This window comes from Python bivittatus, unplaced genomic scaffold (genome assembly GCF_059951505.1).
Source record: "Python bivittatus isolate LINGU-HERP-01145 unplaced genomic scaffold, Pbiv_v1 ctg000200_np1212, whole genome shotgun sequence".
In the NCBI taxonomy this organism is placed as follows: Eukaryota; Metazoa; Chordata; class Lepidosauria; order Squamata; family Pythonidae; genus Python; species Python bivittatus.
Window position 1 is genome coordinate 18,706,973 of NW_028277040.1, and position 19,010 is coordinate 18,725,982.

Here is a 19,010-nt window from a genome sequence, read left to right on the forward strand (position 1 = left end):
TTAGGTGACCAAAGTATCTGAGCTTGAGCTTCATTATCGAGATCCAGAAGTACAATATCACTGAGAGCAATCAGCTGTTCCAGTTCCCTCAGACAGAATTTTGTAGGGGTAGAGCTGGGGGGTGGCATAGGTATATCAGTCTTCTGTTTCCCCCTTTTATAGATGATACCATCTGGAAGTTGCCTGGATTACAGTGCACAAATTACCTCTAGAAGACAGCATCCTTGCATTTGTTTCATGAAACTATAGATCTCCCAGCTCTGTTGCGGAGGCATAGTAAAGATAGGCTGTGGGGGCAGTTTATATCAATATACTTTCCTCTCAACTAAAAGGCAAGAATAAAGCTTATTACCATGATCCTGAGGAAGAATCCTAAAAATGTAATGCTTGAAATGTAACGTCTTTATGATGGCTCTTTTATGCTATTTGCAGGTGTAGAGATAATTGTTCCTCTGAAAGATGTCCATGTTGTTGAAGGCACAAAAGCCACCCTTGAGAGCAAAATTTCAGTCCCTGATGTATCTTCCTCCAAATGGTACATAAATGATGAACAGATAAAGCCTGATGATCGTATACAAGCAGTCTCCAAGGGCATGAAACAGCGACTCGTCATTACCAGGACATATGCCTCAGATGAAGGGCAGTGTAAACTAGCTGTTGGCAAAGTTGAAACCAGCTGTAATCTCATAATTGAAAGTATGTATTCTTCAAACATGCAGCCATTCTACTCATGCAACGATGTGATGATAGGAATTCAATACTGTTAACACTCTTATTTATTTATTTTAAACAGAAATTAAGATTATTAAAGGTCTTCATGATATCACCTGTACTGAAACCCAGAATGTCACCTTTGAAGTTGAGCTGTCCCATGCTGGGGTTGATGTGCTATGGCATTTTAAGGGCCAAGAACTCAAAGCCAGCCCCAAGTACAAGATAGGGGCCCATGGCACAATATATAAACTGACAGTAGTCAACATGATGAAAGATGATGAAGGAGAGTACACATTTTATGCTGGAGAAAAGAAGACCTCTGGGAGACTTGTTGTAGCAGGTTAGTTGTATGGAATGTATTGGTGAAGTTGATTCTATCTTTAAAGTTAAATGCCCAATCATTTGTCAGTGCACTTGCAATTCATTCCATGGTTGCACGTTGAAACCTACAAAAATTCAGAGTGAACTTAGGGGAGAAATTGGAGGAAAGCAACATCAGGATATTCCCTAACATTCCTAATGGAAGTTATTTTCCAGAATCTTCAAAACTCACTGAAAGAGCCAAGTACTCTTTGGGCAATTGCAAGTAGATAATATAGGATGATAGTTTTTAATGTTACTTTTGATTTTTGATTTTTGAATGTATCACTTCCCTCTTTATTTAGTTTTCATGTTCTATCATGCCCCATGGAGACATTGGGAAGGAAACCATTACCTGGCCATCATAACCAGGGATGCATAACTTTTGTGGGGTGAGGGTTGCACCCTACTTTTGAGTGTTGTGCCTGGGCTACATTCCAAAATGAAGATCAAAACCAAACATGGTCCCTTCTTGGTTAGAATTACTTTTAAGTAAATGAAATACAATTAATAGGATTACTCACCAGCCATCCATTTAATAATTTCCTCCGGTTCACACATTAAACATTGCAAGTCCTGAAGAATTTTTCGGAAGTCTTTATGGACAGTATCTGAGGCTTTTAGAAGCTGCTGATTGTGCACCTCTGGTACAAATCCAGCCAAGTGTAGTGCAGTTCCATTTACACTTCATTTTCCTTTTTATGACCACCCTTCCACAGGTCAGTTACAGAGTATGTATTAAAAACTAGCGCTTGCAGAGCTCTGGAGCACATCTTAGAAGGCCATTTCTATTTATGAACAGAGCCAGCCCTATGTATTCTGTGGCTGAAGTGGAAGCAGCAAAGATACACAGCTCTACACAGTATCTAAGGTCACCCAAGTAATTTTAGCACCTAGATAGAAAAATCCACCCAAGCAATAAAACCCAAAATTAACCTTTTTTGCCATTTCATATCAGTCGTCTGAGATGGCAGCTAGACCAAATAGTACAGCTATTATAGCCCCAAGTATAGTAGCAGAAGGTTACTGCTTTTATAGACAGGAGTTACCTCATGAAAATGAACTCTGAGTGGAGCCAAAAGACATTTTATATAATAGGAGACCTATACAGCAGATAAACATTTTCTTTTCCCCCTTCCCTCACAGGTGGCGCCATTTCAAAGCCCCTCACTGATCTCACGGTAGCTGAGTCCCAGAAAGCTGTTTTTGAATGTGAAGTAGCCAATCCTGAATCTGTAGGCCAATGGCTGAAAGATGGAAAACCACTTGCTATGACAGATCGTTGCAAAAGTGAATCTGATGGTTTGAAGCGGAGACTTAATATCCCAATCAGCAAATTGGATGATGTTGGGGAATATACCTTCCAAGTGGCATCTTCAAAAACATCAGCTAAGCTGAAAGTTGAAAGTAAGTAATCAAGGAAAACTCATCTCAGTTCAAAATGATCTGATTTAAAATGGACTAAAATGGCCCTTTGAGAATGCTTCACTTAAGTAATGTAAGAAAATCAGGTAAATAGAAAATGAAATATCAATTTAACATAAGAACGTTACCAGATGAAACCTGCTTCATTGGTGTTAAGGGCAAATGTCAGCAATAAGAAGGGCAACCAAACCTATCCTCTTTATTTCAAAAAAATATAATTTTTTGATCTAGGAACACGTTATCTTACTTCTTGATTTTTTTCTGGAATTTGCGACTATTATTCTAAATACACATATCTCTCAGCACAGTGGAATTTATTTTTGAGTAGATATGTATAGGTATATACTATATTTTTAATGTCAGAATCTAACATAGTTAGTTCCATCTTTAGTTCCTAAGTGGAATGGGATTTTTCAAATGTTCCATTGTGAAGTAGACAATATTAGACAAAGAAGCGTGAGATACAAGTTTCACTCCCTGCATAGAAAGGAAAGGAAGAGGAACAGAATACAATATGGATTTTAAGAAGTGTTGAGTGGGGGCTGGGTGGAGGTAGTAAAAGATGACCGCCCCATTCCAATCTCCCTAGGGCCCACCCCAAAGTCCCTTCTGAAGGTCAGAGGACCCCCCTGAATGGAATAGGCACCTTCCTCTGTGTCAAGGAAGGAATGAGAAAGAAGGAGCTGATCACCCGAAATGGAGCAGAAGAACTTCTATGAGCAAGAGGGAGACATCTGTTGCTAATCCCTTTCTACCTCATATCTCAGGATCCCTGGACCAGGATTTAGCTGTAAATCTTAGTCCCCCAACCATGCACAGCTTAACTAGACTGCTAGGCTTGGTTTTGGATGAACTCTCTCAGACATTTGGCAAAGCATGGTTAGATAAGAATCTTTATTATAAACTAGAATGAAGCCATATGAAGCAGTTGATTGCCCCTTGTCAGTGGGAGTGTGCAGTTCCCCTCTTATGCCCACGGTAATTTAAACCCATTGTGTCTTCTTCAAGTCTTTCTCACATTTCAAGGGCAGGATTTTTTTGTACTTCATGACTCTGAAACTAAATAGTTGATGGTTGTTCATACAACTGACATTTCTGTCCTGAAAACCACTGGCTCTCACTTATTTTTCACATTTTATTATAAAGTTTGTGTACAATATTAGACTTACATTAGGCAGCCTAAATATTCATTTTATGTTTCTGTATTTCTTCTTTTTAAATAGCTGTCAAGATCAAAAAGACACTAAAGAACCTGACTGTGACAGAAACACAAGATGCAGTATTTTCAGTAGAACTTACTCATCCAGATGTGAAAGGAGTTCAGTGGATTAAAAATGGTGTTGAGCTACATTCTAGTGACAAATATGATATCAAGGTGGAGGGAACTACCTACACACTGAAAGTCAAGAACTGTACTGTAACCGACGAATCAGTTTATAGTTTTAAACTGGGAAGAATAGGAGCAAATGCTAGACTCCATGTTGAAAGTAAGTCAAAGAGAAAGTTTGATGACATTAATAGTCAAAGGACAAGAGGCATAATTTCTCATAGTATGCATATTCATTCACACTCTCTCATTATACCCTGTAGATTCTCAGAACGTGAAATAACTGTAATGACATATGTGCCTCTTCCAACCACCCCATTTTCAACTCTGAAAAGCCACCTATTACTTGTTTCTTTTCTAATGCCAATATCTTGGTTGAAATTAAAGTCAAGCATGAAGATTAAATCTTTGCTAATTTCTTCCTTTAGCTGTTAAAATCATCAAAAAACCAAAGGATGTGACTGCTCTGGAGAATGCTGTTGTTTCCTTTGAAGTGAGCGTATCTCATGATGCGGTCCCTGTGAAATGGTTCTACAAAAACATCGAGCTCAAGCCAAATGACAAATACAGACTGAGTTCTCAAAGGAAAGTTCATAAGCTGACATTGCAGAATATATCTCCTGCTGATGCTGGAGAATACACAGCAGTTGTGGGACAACTGGAGTGCAAAGCTAAGCTTTTTGTGGAAAGTAAGTGTTTAAAACTTCTGTCTAAAATAGATGCTAAGTGCCATTAGGAAATGTCACACTGGAGGAACGCTATCTCATTTTACTTTTTAAAATTACCTTCTACAGCGGTACACATTACAAAGACCATGAAAAATATTGAGGTTCCAGAGACTAAAACGGCCTCTTTTGAGTGTGAGGTGTCTCATTTCAATGTACCTGCTGTGTGGCTGAAAAACGGAGTGGAAATTGAAATGAGTGAGAAGTTTAAAATAGTTGTTCAGGGGAAGCTCCACCAGCTCAACATCTTGAATACCAGCAGTGAGGATTCTGCGGAATATACCTTCATCTGTGGGAATGACAAAGTTAGCGCAACCTTAACTGTCAAACGTAAGTGTGAAACTGAAAAGGAAAGAGGATATTTTGTAGAAGGAAAGATGATCAGGCCAGCAGAGCATCTTGAACAAAGCAAGAGTGAACAGAAGATGGATGTTTAGAGCAGGAACGGGCTGCCTTTGGTCTGAGGGTTGCAAGTGCTTAGCAGAACTGTGGGGAGTCCCTACTTTTCTTACTGGCCATTCCAGTCTTGTCAGAGTTGAAAAATGAAACGCAGCAAACAAATAAATAAAGGTTTTTATGGGTTGCTGCAACCCTAAATGCCTATTTTTATTAGCCACTAATCCTAATCAGTTGTCTAGGTCAAGAACACTGAACCAGTCTTTGATTATTTTTTTCAACAGCTGTCCTGATTACATCTATGCTGAAAGACATCAATGCAGAAGAGAAAGATACAATCACTTTTGAGGTGACTGTCAATTATGAAGGCATTACATATAAATGGTTGAAGAATGGGGTGGAAATAAAGTCCACGGACCGATGCCAGATCAGGACGAGGAAGCTTACGCATTCACTCTCAATAAGGAATGTCCATTTTGGAGATGCTGCTGAATATACGTTTGTTGCTGGCAAAGCAGCTTCAGCAGCAACTTTATACGTGGAAGGTATTTGCTCTTTTTGTACACTTTATAATTCATGGCTTGCTTACAGAAACGTCTTCAAGGAGGAAGCAACCCATTCAGAACTCATGCTGCATTTATTCATATTAAGGCAGGCATACACATGCATCAGCAACCACACACTGATTTCAGTACAGATTTGCTTTCAGACACTGTAATAATAGATTTGTCTCAATAGCTGATCTAACATTTGTTAATAATGAACCACTATATATTAGCTATGGTTAAACTTGTCTCTAACACAGGCAGCTGTAACTAAACCAGGCAGCATCAAATTCACCATAGTTTGTATAAATCATGAAATCATGGTTTCCAGATTCAGCCAGATTCTAATATTCTGGCTTATTCCATAGGTGGGAAACCATAATTTTGCTTCAGTTGTGGGTGGCCTTTTAAAAATCTTTTTGTTCTTCAAAATTAAAGCAAAATCACATTAACTGTGGGAGATCTCCACAGGGTCTATCTGTCTTTGTACCACCACTAAAACTTGATATAAATTATTTTTTCTTTTAATTTTTTTATGTTGCTGAGGTAACAAGGCAGAATGTGGGTGAAATATAGGACTCTCAGTCACTTTGTTAACATTTAATCAAAGAAACAAATTAACTTTTATTACATACCTTAAAATAGCAGGTTCACTTAATATTGCAGTGTGTCCGTAATCTATCAATACTTGCATTCTGTGGCACTAAATATATTCCTAATCTTATATCTCTGCTGAAGGCTTTCCTAGGCTTGGTCTCTGAACCTCCCCAAAATGTATCCTTCCACCCACTTCCAAATCCCTCTTTCCTCAATGTTGTCCTCCCTATAGAATATACTTGGGAGCGGACACCCTGTGTTCCACCACCCAAGCATCACAATCTGAAACAAAAAACACTGGTTAATGAGAGACGTCCTGGTTTGTTCAACATTGCAGAACAGCTTGTGTGCAGGCAAAAAGGCTTGTTCATCTCTTAGCTAATTAAGCTAAGACATGAATGTCCAAATGTGGACAAAATGCACAACGCTAATTACAAAGTACTTCATGTTTACTGGCAGTCAATCAGTAGTGATACTGGAGACAGCTATATACATAATAATTTAAAAATCTATTTGGATTACATTGAAATTATTTTTATCTGCTTTTAAAATTGTATGTAATATTAACAGTCTTCCCCCCTCCCCCCTGGTAGTTGTTGTAAGTTACTGTGGTTAATAATGTAGCAAAACAAGGAAGAAGTAAAATAAACAGGACAGGATTCTAGTGTGGAACAAAAAGAGTTTTAAAAATTCTAAAATTATAATAACTTTATAAATAAGAAGATATTTAATTGCCTCCATCCACCAGTAGAACAGATTCCACTTGTACATGCAACTTCTATGATTCTTTCCATTTGTTCTGAAGAATTAGAGACTTTCCAGAACAGATGGGTGGGTCCTATAGGTAGTTGAAGTGGGGAGAAAGAGAAAAGGCTCATATGACATGAGATATAGTTCATAAATATTAATCTTTTTGACCCATATGATCTGTTAATAACAACCTGCATTAACTTTTTCTAGCCCGCCATATTGAATTTAGAAAACACATCAAAGATATTAAAGTGGTGGAGAAGAAAAGAGCTGTTTTTGAATGTGAAATCTCAGAACCTGACATTTCTGTTCAGTGGATGAAAGATGGGCAGGAGCTTCAGCTTGGAGACAGGTAATTGAGTTGCATCTGCTTTATTATGTTGACACAGAACTTGTGGAGTACTGATGAAAAGCATGCAGAAGCTGCCTGGGTCATGGATACAGAGTTGAAATGTTGCTTGACCAATTGACCTAACTCTTAGGCTCATTGTCATCTTTGTAACATGTCAGCTCTCAGACAAAAAATCAGAGATAGTTCTTGATTGCTCTACCTGTTCCTTCTTTCATGAGCTTTAGGATCAGCACATCACCAGAGCGGATTGAAGGAAAATTTTAGGATCATTTTTTTTCTACATCCAGATTTTTAAAAAGACTTTGTGTTAAACCTACTTGAGTCCTACAAACTAGCTTTCCTTTGCTTGTTTCCTGCTGAAATTTGTGGCAATGTTATCTTGGGAAGTTCTGGGGTGGGAGTGTCTGAAAAAAAGTCATTCAAGAGTGGCCTCTGATGTGAAACTTGTTAACCCTGCATTAAGGAATTAAGATATTAATATATTTACTTGTTATAGATAATTACTTGTATTATCTGCTATTGTGGTCTCTATAATCATGGTTAGATGCATGTATAGTCCTGTAATGTAGAGCTCTAACAACAATTGTTTGCCATTTCTTGGCTCCTTTTGACTATGAACTTTAGAAGATTATGAAATCACACCAACTTTTCTAAAATATTTTAAAAACATCTTTCTAAACTTTCTCCGTGAATTTTGTTTAGAGTAAAACTTCAGCGGGAAAGATTTGTTCATCGTCTTCTGATTACATCCACAAAGATGTCTGATTCAGGGAAGTACACAGTAGTGGCTGGAGGAAATATATCCAATGCTAATTTGGTGGTGGAAGGGCGTGATATTCACATCAGAAGCCTCCAAAAGAATGTTCAGGTATAGTATTTGAGGTCTGATAAGAAAAATTATTGATACCGTACAATAAAACACAATACAATATATGACAATGCAATAAAAAGTCAGATTAGCAACAACAATAACATAATTTAAAGTTGTATGCAAGCAATTATGGAGAACATTTGATTTCAACAGTGAAATGAGAGACGATGCTCAGAGTTTAACATTTGGCCTGGGCCTCATTCCCAAATTTCATATTTTATTAGTTTGAAAATGCATGCCAAAGGACCGGCAGAACCATATGAGAGAGCATTGCTAATGCATATTGAGCATGCTGCCTTTTAAATTAAACAATAACTTGTTTCTTCAGCAACAGCAGTTGCTGTCATTCACAAAGAAAGTGAAACAAATAAGGGAATCTTATACTTTATAGGATCTTTAAAGAATGGTGATGCTATATTTTGAGCACCCTCTTATTTTTCAGTTGTTGTGTCAATGTTACATCTTTGTGTCATACATAAAACTTCTAATTGGGTAGCCCACCATTATAGCTTTGTTTTGGAAAGAAAGAAAGAAAGAAAGAAAGAAAGAAAGAAAGAAAGAAAGAAAGAAAGAAAGAAAGAAAGAAAGAAAGGAAGGAAGGAAGGAAGGAAGGAAGGAAGGAAGGAAGGAAGGAAGGAAGGAAGGAAGGAAGGAAGGAAGGAAGGAAGAAAGAAAGAAAGAAAGAAAGAAAGAAAGAAAGAAAGAAAGAAAGAAAGAAAGAAAGAAAGAAAGAAAGAAAGATGGGGGATCCTCAGAAATAGGCCAGTAAGAATCTATGACCAGTGACTTCCAGGGATTCTGGAATGTGGAAATGGACAGAAGGAAGGAAATGGGAGTTTGGGAAATGGAATTGGCAGCTTGAGCCCTACAGCTTCTAGAATTTTGTAGCTGCAGATAAGGTGGAGGTTGGGAGGGTTAGAATATGTTATAGATAGAAAAGTTACTCCCATCACTAAATGGTGAGATTATAAGGGGTGGAATGAAAAAAACAAAGGTGTTTCTTTCTCTTTCGTAGTCTTCAAACAAAATTCCAAACATTACTACAAGAAGCAGCCCTGGACAGGAGCATTCCTAATATAGACTCAGATGAAAAGCATCATTTTGTCATAAGTCCCACTCATTATTTGAATACAACCTCAGTAGAGCTAAAGCCTTATTACTGTTGCATTCAGGGAGAGAGTGGAATCATTGTAGCATCTCTGTCAGTTGTCTTGATTATATTTCAGTTGTAGGGAAAGGTCTGAAGGAGAAAGCCCCCTTCCGGTATTAGCTTCCCATGCAACGTTGAATCAAGGGCTATAAACTGTGCAGTGCTTCTTATAAACTAAGCAGAGAACAAATGAGAACTTTCCCTTCCAGGGCAGTGAAGATGGGGGGAGGGGGAGCAAAGAACAAGGATACAGCAAGGGATCATGACCAACTAGGATTGTCCCATTGTCTTGCACTCATGGTTGTAATCACATGAAGGAGAAGGGACAAACAAGGCTGGAAGATCTTACATTCCACATGCCAGCCCTGAATCATGTTACAAATATCCTTTTCCAGATTAGTCAGTATCCTGAAAAAGTTATGACCTCTTCAGGTAGGTTGCCACGTGTGCTCAGGAACATAGCTCAAACTATAAGTCATTCTTAATACTGATTCACTATAGGATTTTTAAACAATAGACAAAAGTGTATTTTGCTGAATTGAACCTGTTACCCCACATACAACAATTTCTTCCAGTTGAGAATTTTTATTGACCCCCTAAAAGTATTTGAGCAATTTATTTGGAAAATAGGAAAAATGCGACACATTTTAATTGTTTTAGCTGAGAGAAATTAGTAATTCAGTTTAAAACCGAAAAGCAATAGTAAAATGCAAAGTCCTTAGCTTGATTAATCAATTAACTAGGTAGCATACTCTTGACTGGATTAGCACATGGCCAGGATAGTTTTTTTTAAATTGCTTTTATTTAATAATACAGGGAAAATATAATAAAAGAAAAAAAGAAAGCAATAGAACAGAAAAAATTATATATGTAGGCTTCTCGTACATGTATATATGTATAAAAATTTTACAAAACAGTTTCAGTAAAGGATTACCATATTTTATTGCACATGACTGGGAGAATTGTTAAGGCTGATCTGCCATCTGTCTTTCTGAATTTTGTTTGCCACATTTAGGTATTCAGCAACACAGTTAGATTTAATTTAGGTTAGCTGATGTTTTCTTTGTTGGAAAGAACATTTTTACATTTTTCTGGAACTAAACATTAGACTCTTCACAAAGCACACCTCTTGATTGTTAGGACTCAATCAAAGTGATCTTTTCTTCATCTGACTGCCTTTTTCCAGGAAATTTATTTTTAGGATCCTAGTCTTATACTAAAGTTTATCTGTTTTTTACGTGTACATGATCAGATGGGGATATATTCCACAGTGCAGGAGATATACTGCATCAGATATTATGATGAGGACCCCCAAGAAGTGAAATATATAATGAAAGTCTTTAATAAATTCAATGCTTATTTTGTTTGATTGTATAGCTCAAAAAATAGTACATTTATCCTATGTGACACCCAGAGTAAACTAGTTTCATTTCCATTTGAGAACTAAAAATGCTAGTTATATGCGTTCTATTCACAAAACTGTTATTATCTTTCTGCTAAACTGACAGGTCCTTGAGAGGCAGCGAGCTGTAGTAGAGTTTGAGGTCAATGAAGATGACATTGATACTCACTGGTATAAGGATGGAATTGAGATCAACTTCCAAATTGAGGAAAGATATCATTATGTGGTGGAAAGACGTGTCCATAAGATGATCATCACAGAAACTAAATATACAGATGCTGGAGAATACACCTTTTTAGCTGGAAAAAACAGGAGTTCCATCACTCTTTATGTAAATGGTATGATTTATTTTGATTTTAAAGATTTTTTTAAACCCCTGCTCCCTGTGTGAACAAGTTACATATTCTAGTTCTCTTTCTATGTTACTTTTTGTTTTCATTCAGTTGACAATAAGTAGAAAAATGCTCATATTTTTAGTGTCCGTGTTTCCATATCACATATTCCTGCATCTAACTCTTCCTGTCTGCTGAAAATGTTCATGGCAGTTCTATCATGGCAGGGAAAGTTCTATCATAGCCTTCTTCCTGATGTACCTTTTTCTATATGTAAGAGACTTGTATATTGCCAGGAACAAGTAACTCATGTATTCAGTGGATGTGTGATTCATGTGTTTATGTTAAGATTTCATATATTATTGAAGACCACCTGAAAAACTTTGTGCCTGAGCTCAGATGAGTTGAATGGATAAATGCGTGTTTCATAGGCTAAGATCAAAATGGAATGACCCATGCTAGAAACATTCAGAGGATGATGATGATTAGTTCTTGTTTGATTTACAGCACCCGAGCCACCTGAAATTCTGAAGGAGCTCCAGCCGGTCACCGTGGAATCCGGGAAACCAGCTCGTTTCTGTGCTATTGTGTCAGGCAGACCTCAGCCCAAGATCTTCTGGTACAAAGATGAGCAGCCTCTTTCTCCCGGCTTTAAGGTCAAGTTCCTTCATGATGCCCAAGAATACACCTTGTTGCTGATTGAGACTTTCCCTGAAGATGCTGCTGTTTACACAATTGAAGCAAAGAATGACTATGGTGTTGCCACCTCTTCGGCATCCCTTTCTGTGGAAGGCAAGCTCTCTCTGTCCCAAGGCTTTCTGAAAAGCGTTGGCAATATCGTGTCATCTGTGCTTTTCCGTGGAAAGCTAATCATCATTTTTTAAATTTTTTTCTTTAGTGCCAGAAGTTGTTTCTCCTGATGTAGAAGTGCCCATTTACCCACCTACCATCATTACACCGCTCCGTGATGCTGTTACATCTGAGGGACAATCTACTTTCTTTCAGTGCAGAGTTACTGGGACAGGTTAGTTGTACTCTTTGATCAGAAGACAAAAACCTCAGTTAAAATCAAGTTTTTCCAAATGATACAGCTATAACTTGTGTGTGTGTGTGTGTATGTATATGTATATGTGTATATATAGTCAGCCAACTGAAACATTGTTGGCCAGCAACAAAACAGGTCAGTCCATATTACAGCAAGGCAAAAAGTCACGAGATTGAATGTCTTTCTACAATGCAAAACATTATAAAATCAGTCAAAAATTCAATCATTTTGCCCTTTTAAGTACAATACACAATTTTACCATGCTTTTGTGGCTTCAGACTTCAAAACCTGTTGGTGCATTGATAGATAGGAACCTTATTTTTTTTATATAAGATTTTTATTGAAGACAGGTAAGAACCTTAAATGGTACTGTGAGCATGAAAAATGAATACTGGCATAATTGTTTTAAAAGGTCAATTAATCTTTTCATACAATTGGATGCTAATTCTCTGTCTCCCTCCCTCCCTCCCTGTCCCCCCTCTCTGTCTCACACACACACACACACACACACATTCAATGTGTGTGTGTATTTGGGCATACTTCCTCAGGTACAAATTATGTGTGTGTCTGTGGAGAATTAGGGAAGAGCCTGCCTGAGTCTCTTCCAAATGCTATCTTGTTTCCCAGGGCTTAAGGAATGTTTCAGCCCTCTTTACTTAAATAGCAGTTCTTGCCTATTTCCCTCAAGGTCATCTCTCTGATTCTCTACAGTGCCTTCTTGGTTATAGAAGTTGTACATGTGTCAAAACAAGAGCAAATCTTTTTTTAAAACTCCAGAAATAATTATCAGGAAAGAATGTAACCTTGCATCCTAAGAACTAACAACTTTTTAAAAGGAGATATGAATGTTGTATGCCTCTTATTATAAAAGAAACATAAAGAGGGAACTGATGAATGACTTTGGGAGTAGTTTAAAGAGGAACGGGGGAGAAATATAACTGTCTTACCAAACTTAGCTTTCAATTATAATCCAAATATAGAATGATATGTTTATTTTTGGTATGCATACCAGAATACAAATTCATATGTGCCCTATCTGCCTTAATATAAAATAATCCAACTGGCCTATACATATTTAGATAAGTTGCAGCCAACCACACATTTGTGTGGTGTGTAGAAGATAACTCTATCTTAATGTGCCCATTAAAATGCTAAGGAATGCAACAGTTAGCAAAACAGTAATTAAATCCAGGAAAGGAAGAAGTCATTAGAAATAAAATTGATTGGGAAAGAAAAAAACAGTTACATTCTACTGGGGCTTCCTATCAGTTGATGAGTGTTTATTAGCCCAGGTATCTATGCCTCATTAGAACAAACTTTTGTATTCACTTCAACAGGATCCAAATAGCAAAAGCTAGCAATCTTCAAAGAAGGGGATACATTTGACACAAAATTGCTATAAATCCTAGAGTTGTCCACTTGATCATTTATCCAGCTTGCTGAAATGTTAGTTGTAATGGAAGAAGAAGGATAACTGCCTCTTTGATTAATTTGTCTGCACCAACCTTCCATAAATCCGTAGGCTGGCAATTGTGTGAGTTGCAGTCCCAGTTTATCTGGAGCATTAGAGAAATGGAATAGTACCTGATGCTCCAACTATGGCTGCTCCTAACATTGCCTTGTGGTTACTGTAAAATTTTAACAAGATTTAGAAATAACGCTTCCATATACCTGGGCCACATATTAGTAGCTACTGGCAGGATAAAGGAGATATGGGGAAACAAGCTAAAGGCAGTAAGAGAGTGGGGAGATCTCGGTATGGGGTTTCAAAATCCAATGTCATTTTAACTCTGAGCTGGATGATATAACAAGATCCCAGTCTTTTCATTAGTTTCCTCATTAAGAATGACGCAATAAAACTTAAACCCATTTCTTTTTCTTTCACATTTTGTTTATTTGTGCCGGAGCAGACCTCAAAATATCGTGGTATAGCAAAGACAAAGAAATCAAGCCATCCCGCTTCTTTAGGATGACCCAGTTTGAAGACACCTACCAACTGGAGATTGCAGAAGCTTACCCAGAGGATGAAGGAATTTACACCTTTGTTGCCAGCAATTCTGTTGGCCAGGTGTCAAGTACAGCTACTCTGAGACTGGAAGGTACAATGTGCTGTCTACACAGACCCTGCACACATTTGCATGTGTTTAAACATTAATATTCCTTCATAAACCTACATGTAATTGTCTTTCATGATTATGTCTTTTAACTCAAATAATCATTCCCATTGTCTGATGTCCACAATGTCCATTTTGTGTCCAGTTCCATTCATTTCACTCTTCCATTCTGTTTCCAATTAGCATTTAGCCTGGACCGAAAAGAGCATTTTAAAAATCCTCTTTATCATAAACAAATGCATTTTTTCATGTCAACAACTGAAAGCAAGCAAGCAGAATCCAGAGAGGTCTGCTGACTTCCAATCATTATTCCATCATTCTCTTTTTCATGCCTTATGCCGGACCACCTTTAATCTTGAGACCTTTAATCTTTTGCCCAGTGGCTGCTATTGTTCAGAAGCAACAGCCCAGAGACTCCTTCTCTGAGTACAAAATGATCACACTAAGAATTGGGTGTTATTATACATACCAGAGGAGGGAAGACATAGGATTATTTTTCTTTGCTGCTAGCTCAGTGTGCTAAAACTGATCTAAGAGAATTTTTAAAAGGAGTTTCTGAGGATAAGGAAATTGCCTCTTTCTGGTCTGCATGTGTACATCTGTAATTGTGTTACATTTCCATATCAATCTGCACTTTAAAAAAATCTGTTCCAAATATGGCACATATTTGAATATGTATTTCAGTGTGCATTTCCTCTCAAAATGGGCAGATAAATATAAAAATGCATTTTGACCCACTTAAACTGACAAGAACTGCAGTGCAGTATGTAGAGAAATATGGAATATAGTGGGTAGATGAGATCCTCAAATTATTTGGGAAAGTGTAAATAAAGTAATGTTATATAGTCACTCTCAAAACATCATAATCCAGGGGATTTCCAAACAGACCATGGGACTATCTGCTGTTCCAAGAATTTGATTCAAAGCATGTCCAAGCCACTTTGGATATCTTTGGATAGCTGCCCTGATGTATGCGTATATATAGTCAATGTTGACTTCGAGTCAGTGTTGACTCCTGGCAACTGCCTGGGCAAGGCCCCGCAGTTTTATTGGCAAGGTGTTTTCAGAAGTGGTTTGCCATTGCCTCCTTCCTAGGGCTGAGAGAGAGGGACTGGCCCAAGGCCACCCAGCTGGCTTGGTGCCTAAGGTGGGACTAGAACTCATGGCTTCCTGGTTTCTGGCCTGGTGCCTTAAGCACTGCACCAAGCTGACCCTATCTGTTTATATTAAATACATCAAATAGTTAGGCATTCTTAATATGAATGAAATTTATGTAAGACCAACAGGACAAGGAATGTCCACATGAGCACAAATATTAGCATTCCAGTGTGTTTTAAAAGACACAGGAGGAATTCTATGGTTAATGTACCTAGATTTGTAGCACATCTTTAACTGGATTTCCCTAATTTAGGGAACAGAGTCACTTGTATGATGCTAAGTCAAACGTGAATATTTGTCAAAAGCAATAATCAGACTGGAGGCATTTGATCCCATGCGGTATCCCAATTTTTGTGGGGTCTTTCCATGATAAATGTTGCCAGCAGGGAAAGGAGGAATATAATGGAAGACTGGTAGGAGAGCAAGAGAATGCTGAGTGGGAGCAAGCAATTAAAAGATGACATGCTTCTTTTCAGGGTTTAAGCTTGAAGAAATTACCTCATATTCTTCATCTGTTTCCATTAAGAAGGAATCCGTTGGCCAAAGGCCCGTCTTTATCCAGCCCGTTTCAAGCTGCAGAGTATGCAGCGGGGAAACAGTCAGATTCCAAGCCAGGGTTTCTGCCAGGCCCAAACCAGAAATCCTCTGGTTTCATAACCAGCAGCTAATGTTGCCATCCAAAGATGTAGTTTTCCATTTTGATGAGTCGACTGGCACAGCCATATTGATAATAGTAGATGCTTTCTCAGAACATGCTGGGCAGTACTCTTGCCAAGCCAGAAATAGTGCTGGAGATGCAACTTGCACAGCTACACTTACAGTGACCACTGAAGGTAAAGCCCCATTTTTCTTCCTAGGGATTCAGTTTGTTGCATAAACCACACGTTCCAGACTGTGACTAATGACCTCCTTTTCCTCGTTTCACACTTCTTTAGATTTAGAAGTACCTTCACTAATGTGGATATAATTCTAGCAGTAACCAAATAAAGCACTCTTCTTTCCTATTCTTTCAAGTGTCCGATTGTTTAGCATTTGCATCCTAGCTCTATACTTCGGATCCAACCCCGATTTAGGAAAGTAAATAGACGCACATGTTGAGATAGGGAGGTGTTGGCAGTTGGTCAAATTCTCTGAGGTTTGCTCTACTCGGTTTTAAAAGGGAAACATGGGGACCAAATGATACATGACAGTTATCCTCTTGGGGACCGTAAACACCTCCAAATTGCCATGGACAGTCACAATGAAAAGAAGAGACAAATGCCTAGCCCACCCTATCAGCATGAACACCCTTCATTTCTCATTCGTCCTTGTGGCTGGAGTTTCTTTATGTATTATGCTTTCTACCAAAAGTGCCCTAACGAATGCACCTGGCATGCCAGCCTTCACAAAGAAGATGACATGTTTTGTTCTCATCATCTGTGACATATAATTTTATTTTTAATTGGGCAATTTGAAGGGAATTCAGTATTAATCATATGTTTTGTTACTTGATTACACAGTGCAAGCCCTAGATAGGCAAAGTTCTGGGAAAGATGTAAGAAAATCTGTCCAGGACAAATCAGAAGTTTACATTGCTTCCCCTTTTGCAAAGAAGGAAAGCCAAGTTTATTTAAAAGAAATTCAGTCAATGCAAGAGCCTTCAAAAGAAACGCTTGTGCAGGTCTTTGAACCCATTGCTGGAACTTCAACTGGGAAAGCCGCAGCTGAGAAAGAAGCAGGAATGTTCCAGTCTACAGCCATAACCCAGAAATCAGAAAGTACCAAAATAGGTACAACCTCAATTCAAGTAGAAGGAGAGACTGCTCCAAAGATTCTTCTGAAGCTTCGTGATCTCACTGTGAGATGTGGCGACACTGCTCAGTTTATGTGTGCTTTCGAAAGCGAGAACTTTAATGTAGTTTTGTGGTCCCACAATGGAGAAGCACTTCAAGAGTCCGAAAGAATAAGAATGTCACAAAGTGGAAGTGTTCTATTCCTCACCATTCTTAACGTCCAACTTTTAGATCAAGGATTATATAGCTGTACCGTTCGTAATGACCATGGAGAAGTAACAACAACTGCTATACTAACTGTAGAAGGTGGTTATTCTGATTTTTAACATTGTGTTACTTAATCTCATTACACTCTCATCTTCAGCACCTATGGCTTCAGTGCTAGCATTTCATTTAGTCTTAATTTTCAGTTCCACTTTCCCCCTACCCTCTATCTTTAGGGCTTGATTCATAAATTATTTGCATGCTTATGTAATCTGAGTAACTTGCTTTCATGCCACTTTGCAGCAAGTTTAACGCAACACTATTGCGTTATTTTCCAAAAACAAGAATTAATCAGTTCCAAATAATTTAAAAGTGTTCTGTACAAAGTAAAGTAGAAGGATTAGATTTTTAAAATTCACATTTATTGGAAATTTAGCCTTTAATTTAGCTGTTCTAGCTTTGGCAGATACTGTCATTAAGCAGATGTTAATCATACTCTGAAGTATGCTTAATTTATATAACTTGTTTTTTAAAATGAACACTTTTTTCTGTTAATATCTATACAGATTTTCATTCAAAATCAGAATCTCAGATGTGAAATGTAGTAAACACAAATACCAATTACTTTTCCTTTCTTTTCTGTTCCACATCAGATGATTATGCTATTAAGCCTTTTGCTGTGGTTAGATCCCTATTTCTTTTTCAGAATGGTTAGCACCATCATGCAATTGAAAATGTCTCAATTCATTATGTCTAAATAATAATTTGCTGTTCTTCTGGGGGCTGAGAATTCCTTTTTCTCTTTTTGTTACAAATGACCTGGAAATACATTCCGAAGAGCAGGAATACCAACCCAAAAACAAAACAGAAAATGTGTATTTTTGCTCCACACAGTTTCTTCCAACTGATAGATTTTCTAAGTTTTCTTCACTTCTGTGTCTGCCTTCCAGGCTGTGAGAAAGAACCTTTGATGCAAACAAAGATACATTTTTAAATTTAATATGAATCTATTGCTGTCCCTCTGATATCAGTGATACAAATTCCAAGGAATGGTACATTTTGCCTGGAATGAATAGAACTCTTAAATGTGGAACAGAATAGTAAATGGAATAATATTTTATTGTTTTTGCACTAACACGCTGAACATTTTATACCATACTAATAGCTTTTTATATATATATATATATATATATATATATATATATATATATATATTTCTACATCGAGATTTTGAGTGCTACAAAACCTCTAATCTTATCCTAACTTTATTCTTACCTAGCTAAAGAAGCACAAGCCAGAACAGTAACAAAAATTACCCTTGAATCAGATACTAAAATTATAAAATCAGTCAAAGAGTCTCAGTTTAAAGCAGCTTATGAATGCAAGGAAGAGTCCTCCACAGAAACGTCAAGTGTGACAGGAACTTCAGCTCATACAAACAAACAAAGGATCCAAGATGATTACCCTGACATAGTGCCTTGTGAAGACATCGAAGACATCGCAGAACCTAACACCACCGTACCAGTCTTCCTTGAAACTCTGCCCCCAGAAACCTTTGTCAAAGAAGGAGATGATATCTCGCTTTTCTGTGTAATTAAAGGTGTTCCTACACCTTGGGTCATCTGGCTGTATAATCAGTTAATAGTTGAGGAGTCTGCATTATGTTCTTTAAGGCACGATGGTCCCCTATGCAGTTTAAAATTACTGAAAGTTAATGAGAATCAGAGGGGTATATACAAGTGCAGAATAATTAATTCTGCAGGACAAGCCG

General features: G+C 37.7%; 1 protein-coding gene across 9 annotated transcripts in view; it reads left to right on the forward strand.

Annotated features, from left to right (window-relative positions):
* TTN (titin) overlaps window positions 1–19,010 on the forward strand; it is a 299,036-nt gene that overhangs the window by 39,259 nt on the left and 240,767 nt on the right. For all 9 annotated transcript variants that reach the window (XM_088135751.1, XM_088135752.1, XM_088135753.1 and 6 more), the window contains exons 32-45: window positions 433–696; window positions 794–1,054; window positions 2,221–2,481; window positions 3,723–3,986; window positions 4,255–4,515; window positions 4,621–4,881; window positions 5,232–5,492; window positions 7,050–7,191; window positions 7,894–8,059; window positions 10,721–10,952; window positions 11,454–11,738; window positions 11,845–11,970; window positions 13,902–14,090; window positions 15,740–16,096. In XM_088135751.1, the coding sequence (XP_087991877.1) occupies window positions 433–696; window positions 794–1,054; window positions 2,221–2,481; window positions 3,723–3,986; window positions 4,255–4,515; window positions 4,621–4,881; window positions 5,232–5,492; window positions 7,050–7,191; window positions 7,894–8,059; window positions 10,721–10,952; window positions 11,454–11,738; window positions 11,845–11,970; window positions 13,902–14,090; window positions 15,740–16,096 (3,330 nt within the window). The remainder of the gene's footprint in view (window positions 1–432; window positions 697–793; window positions 1,055–2,220; window positions 2,482–3,722; window positions 3,987–4,254; window positions 4,516–4,620; window positions 4,882–5,231; window positions 5,493–7,049; window positions 7,192–7,893; window positions 8,060–10,720; window positions 10,953–11,453; window positions 11,739–11,844; window positions 11,971–13,901; window positions 14,091–15,739; window positions 16,097–19,010) is intronic.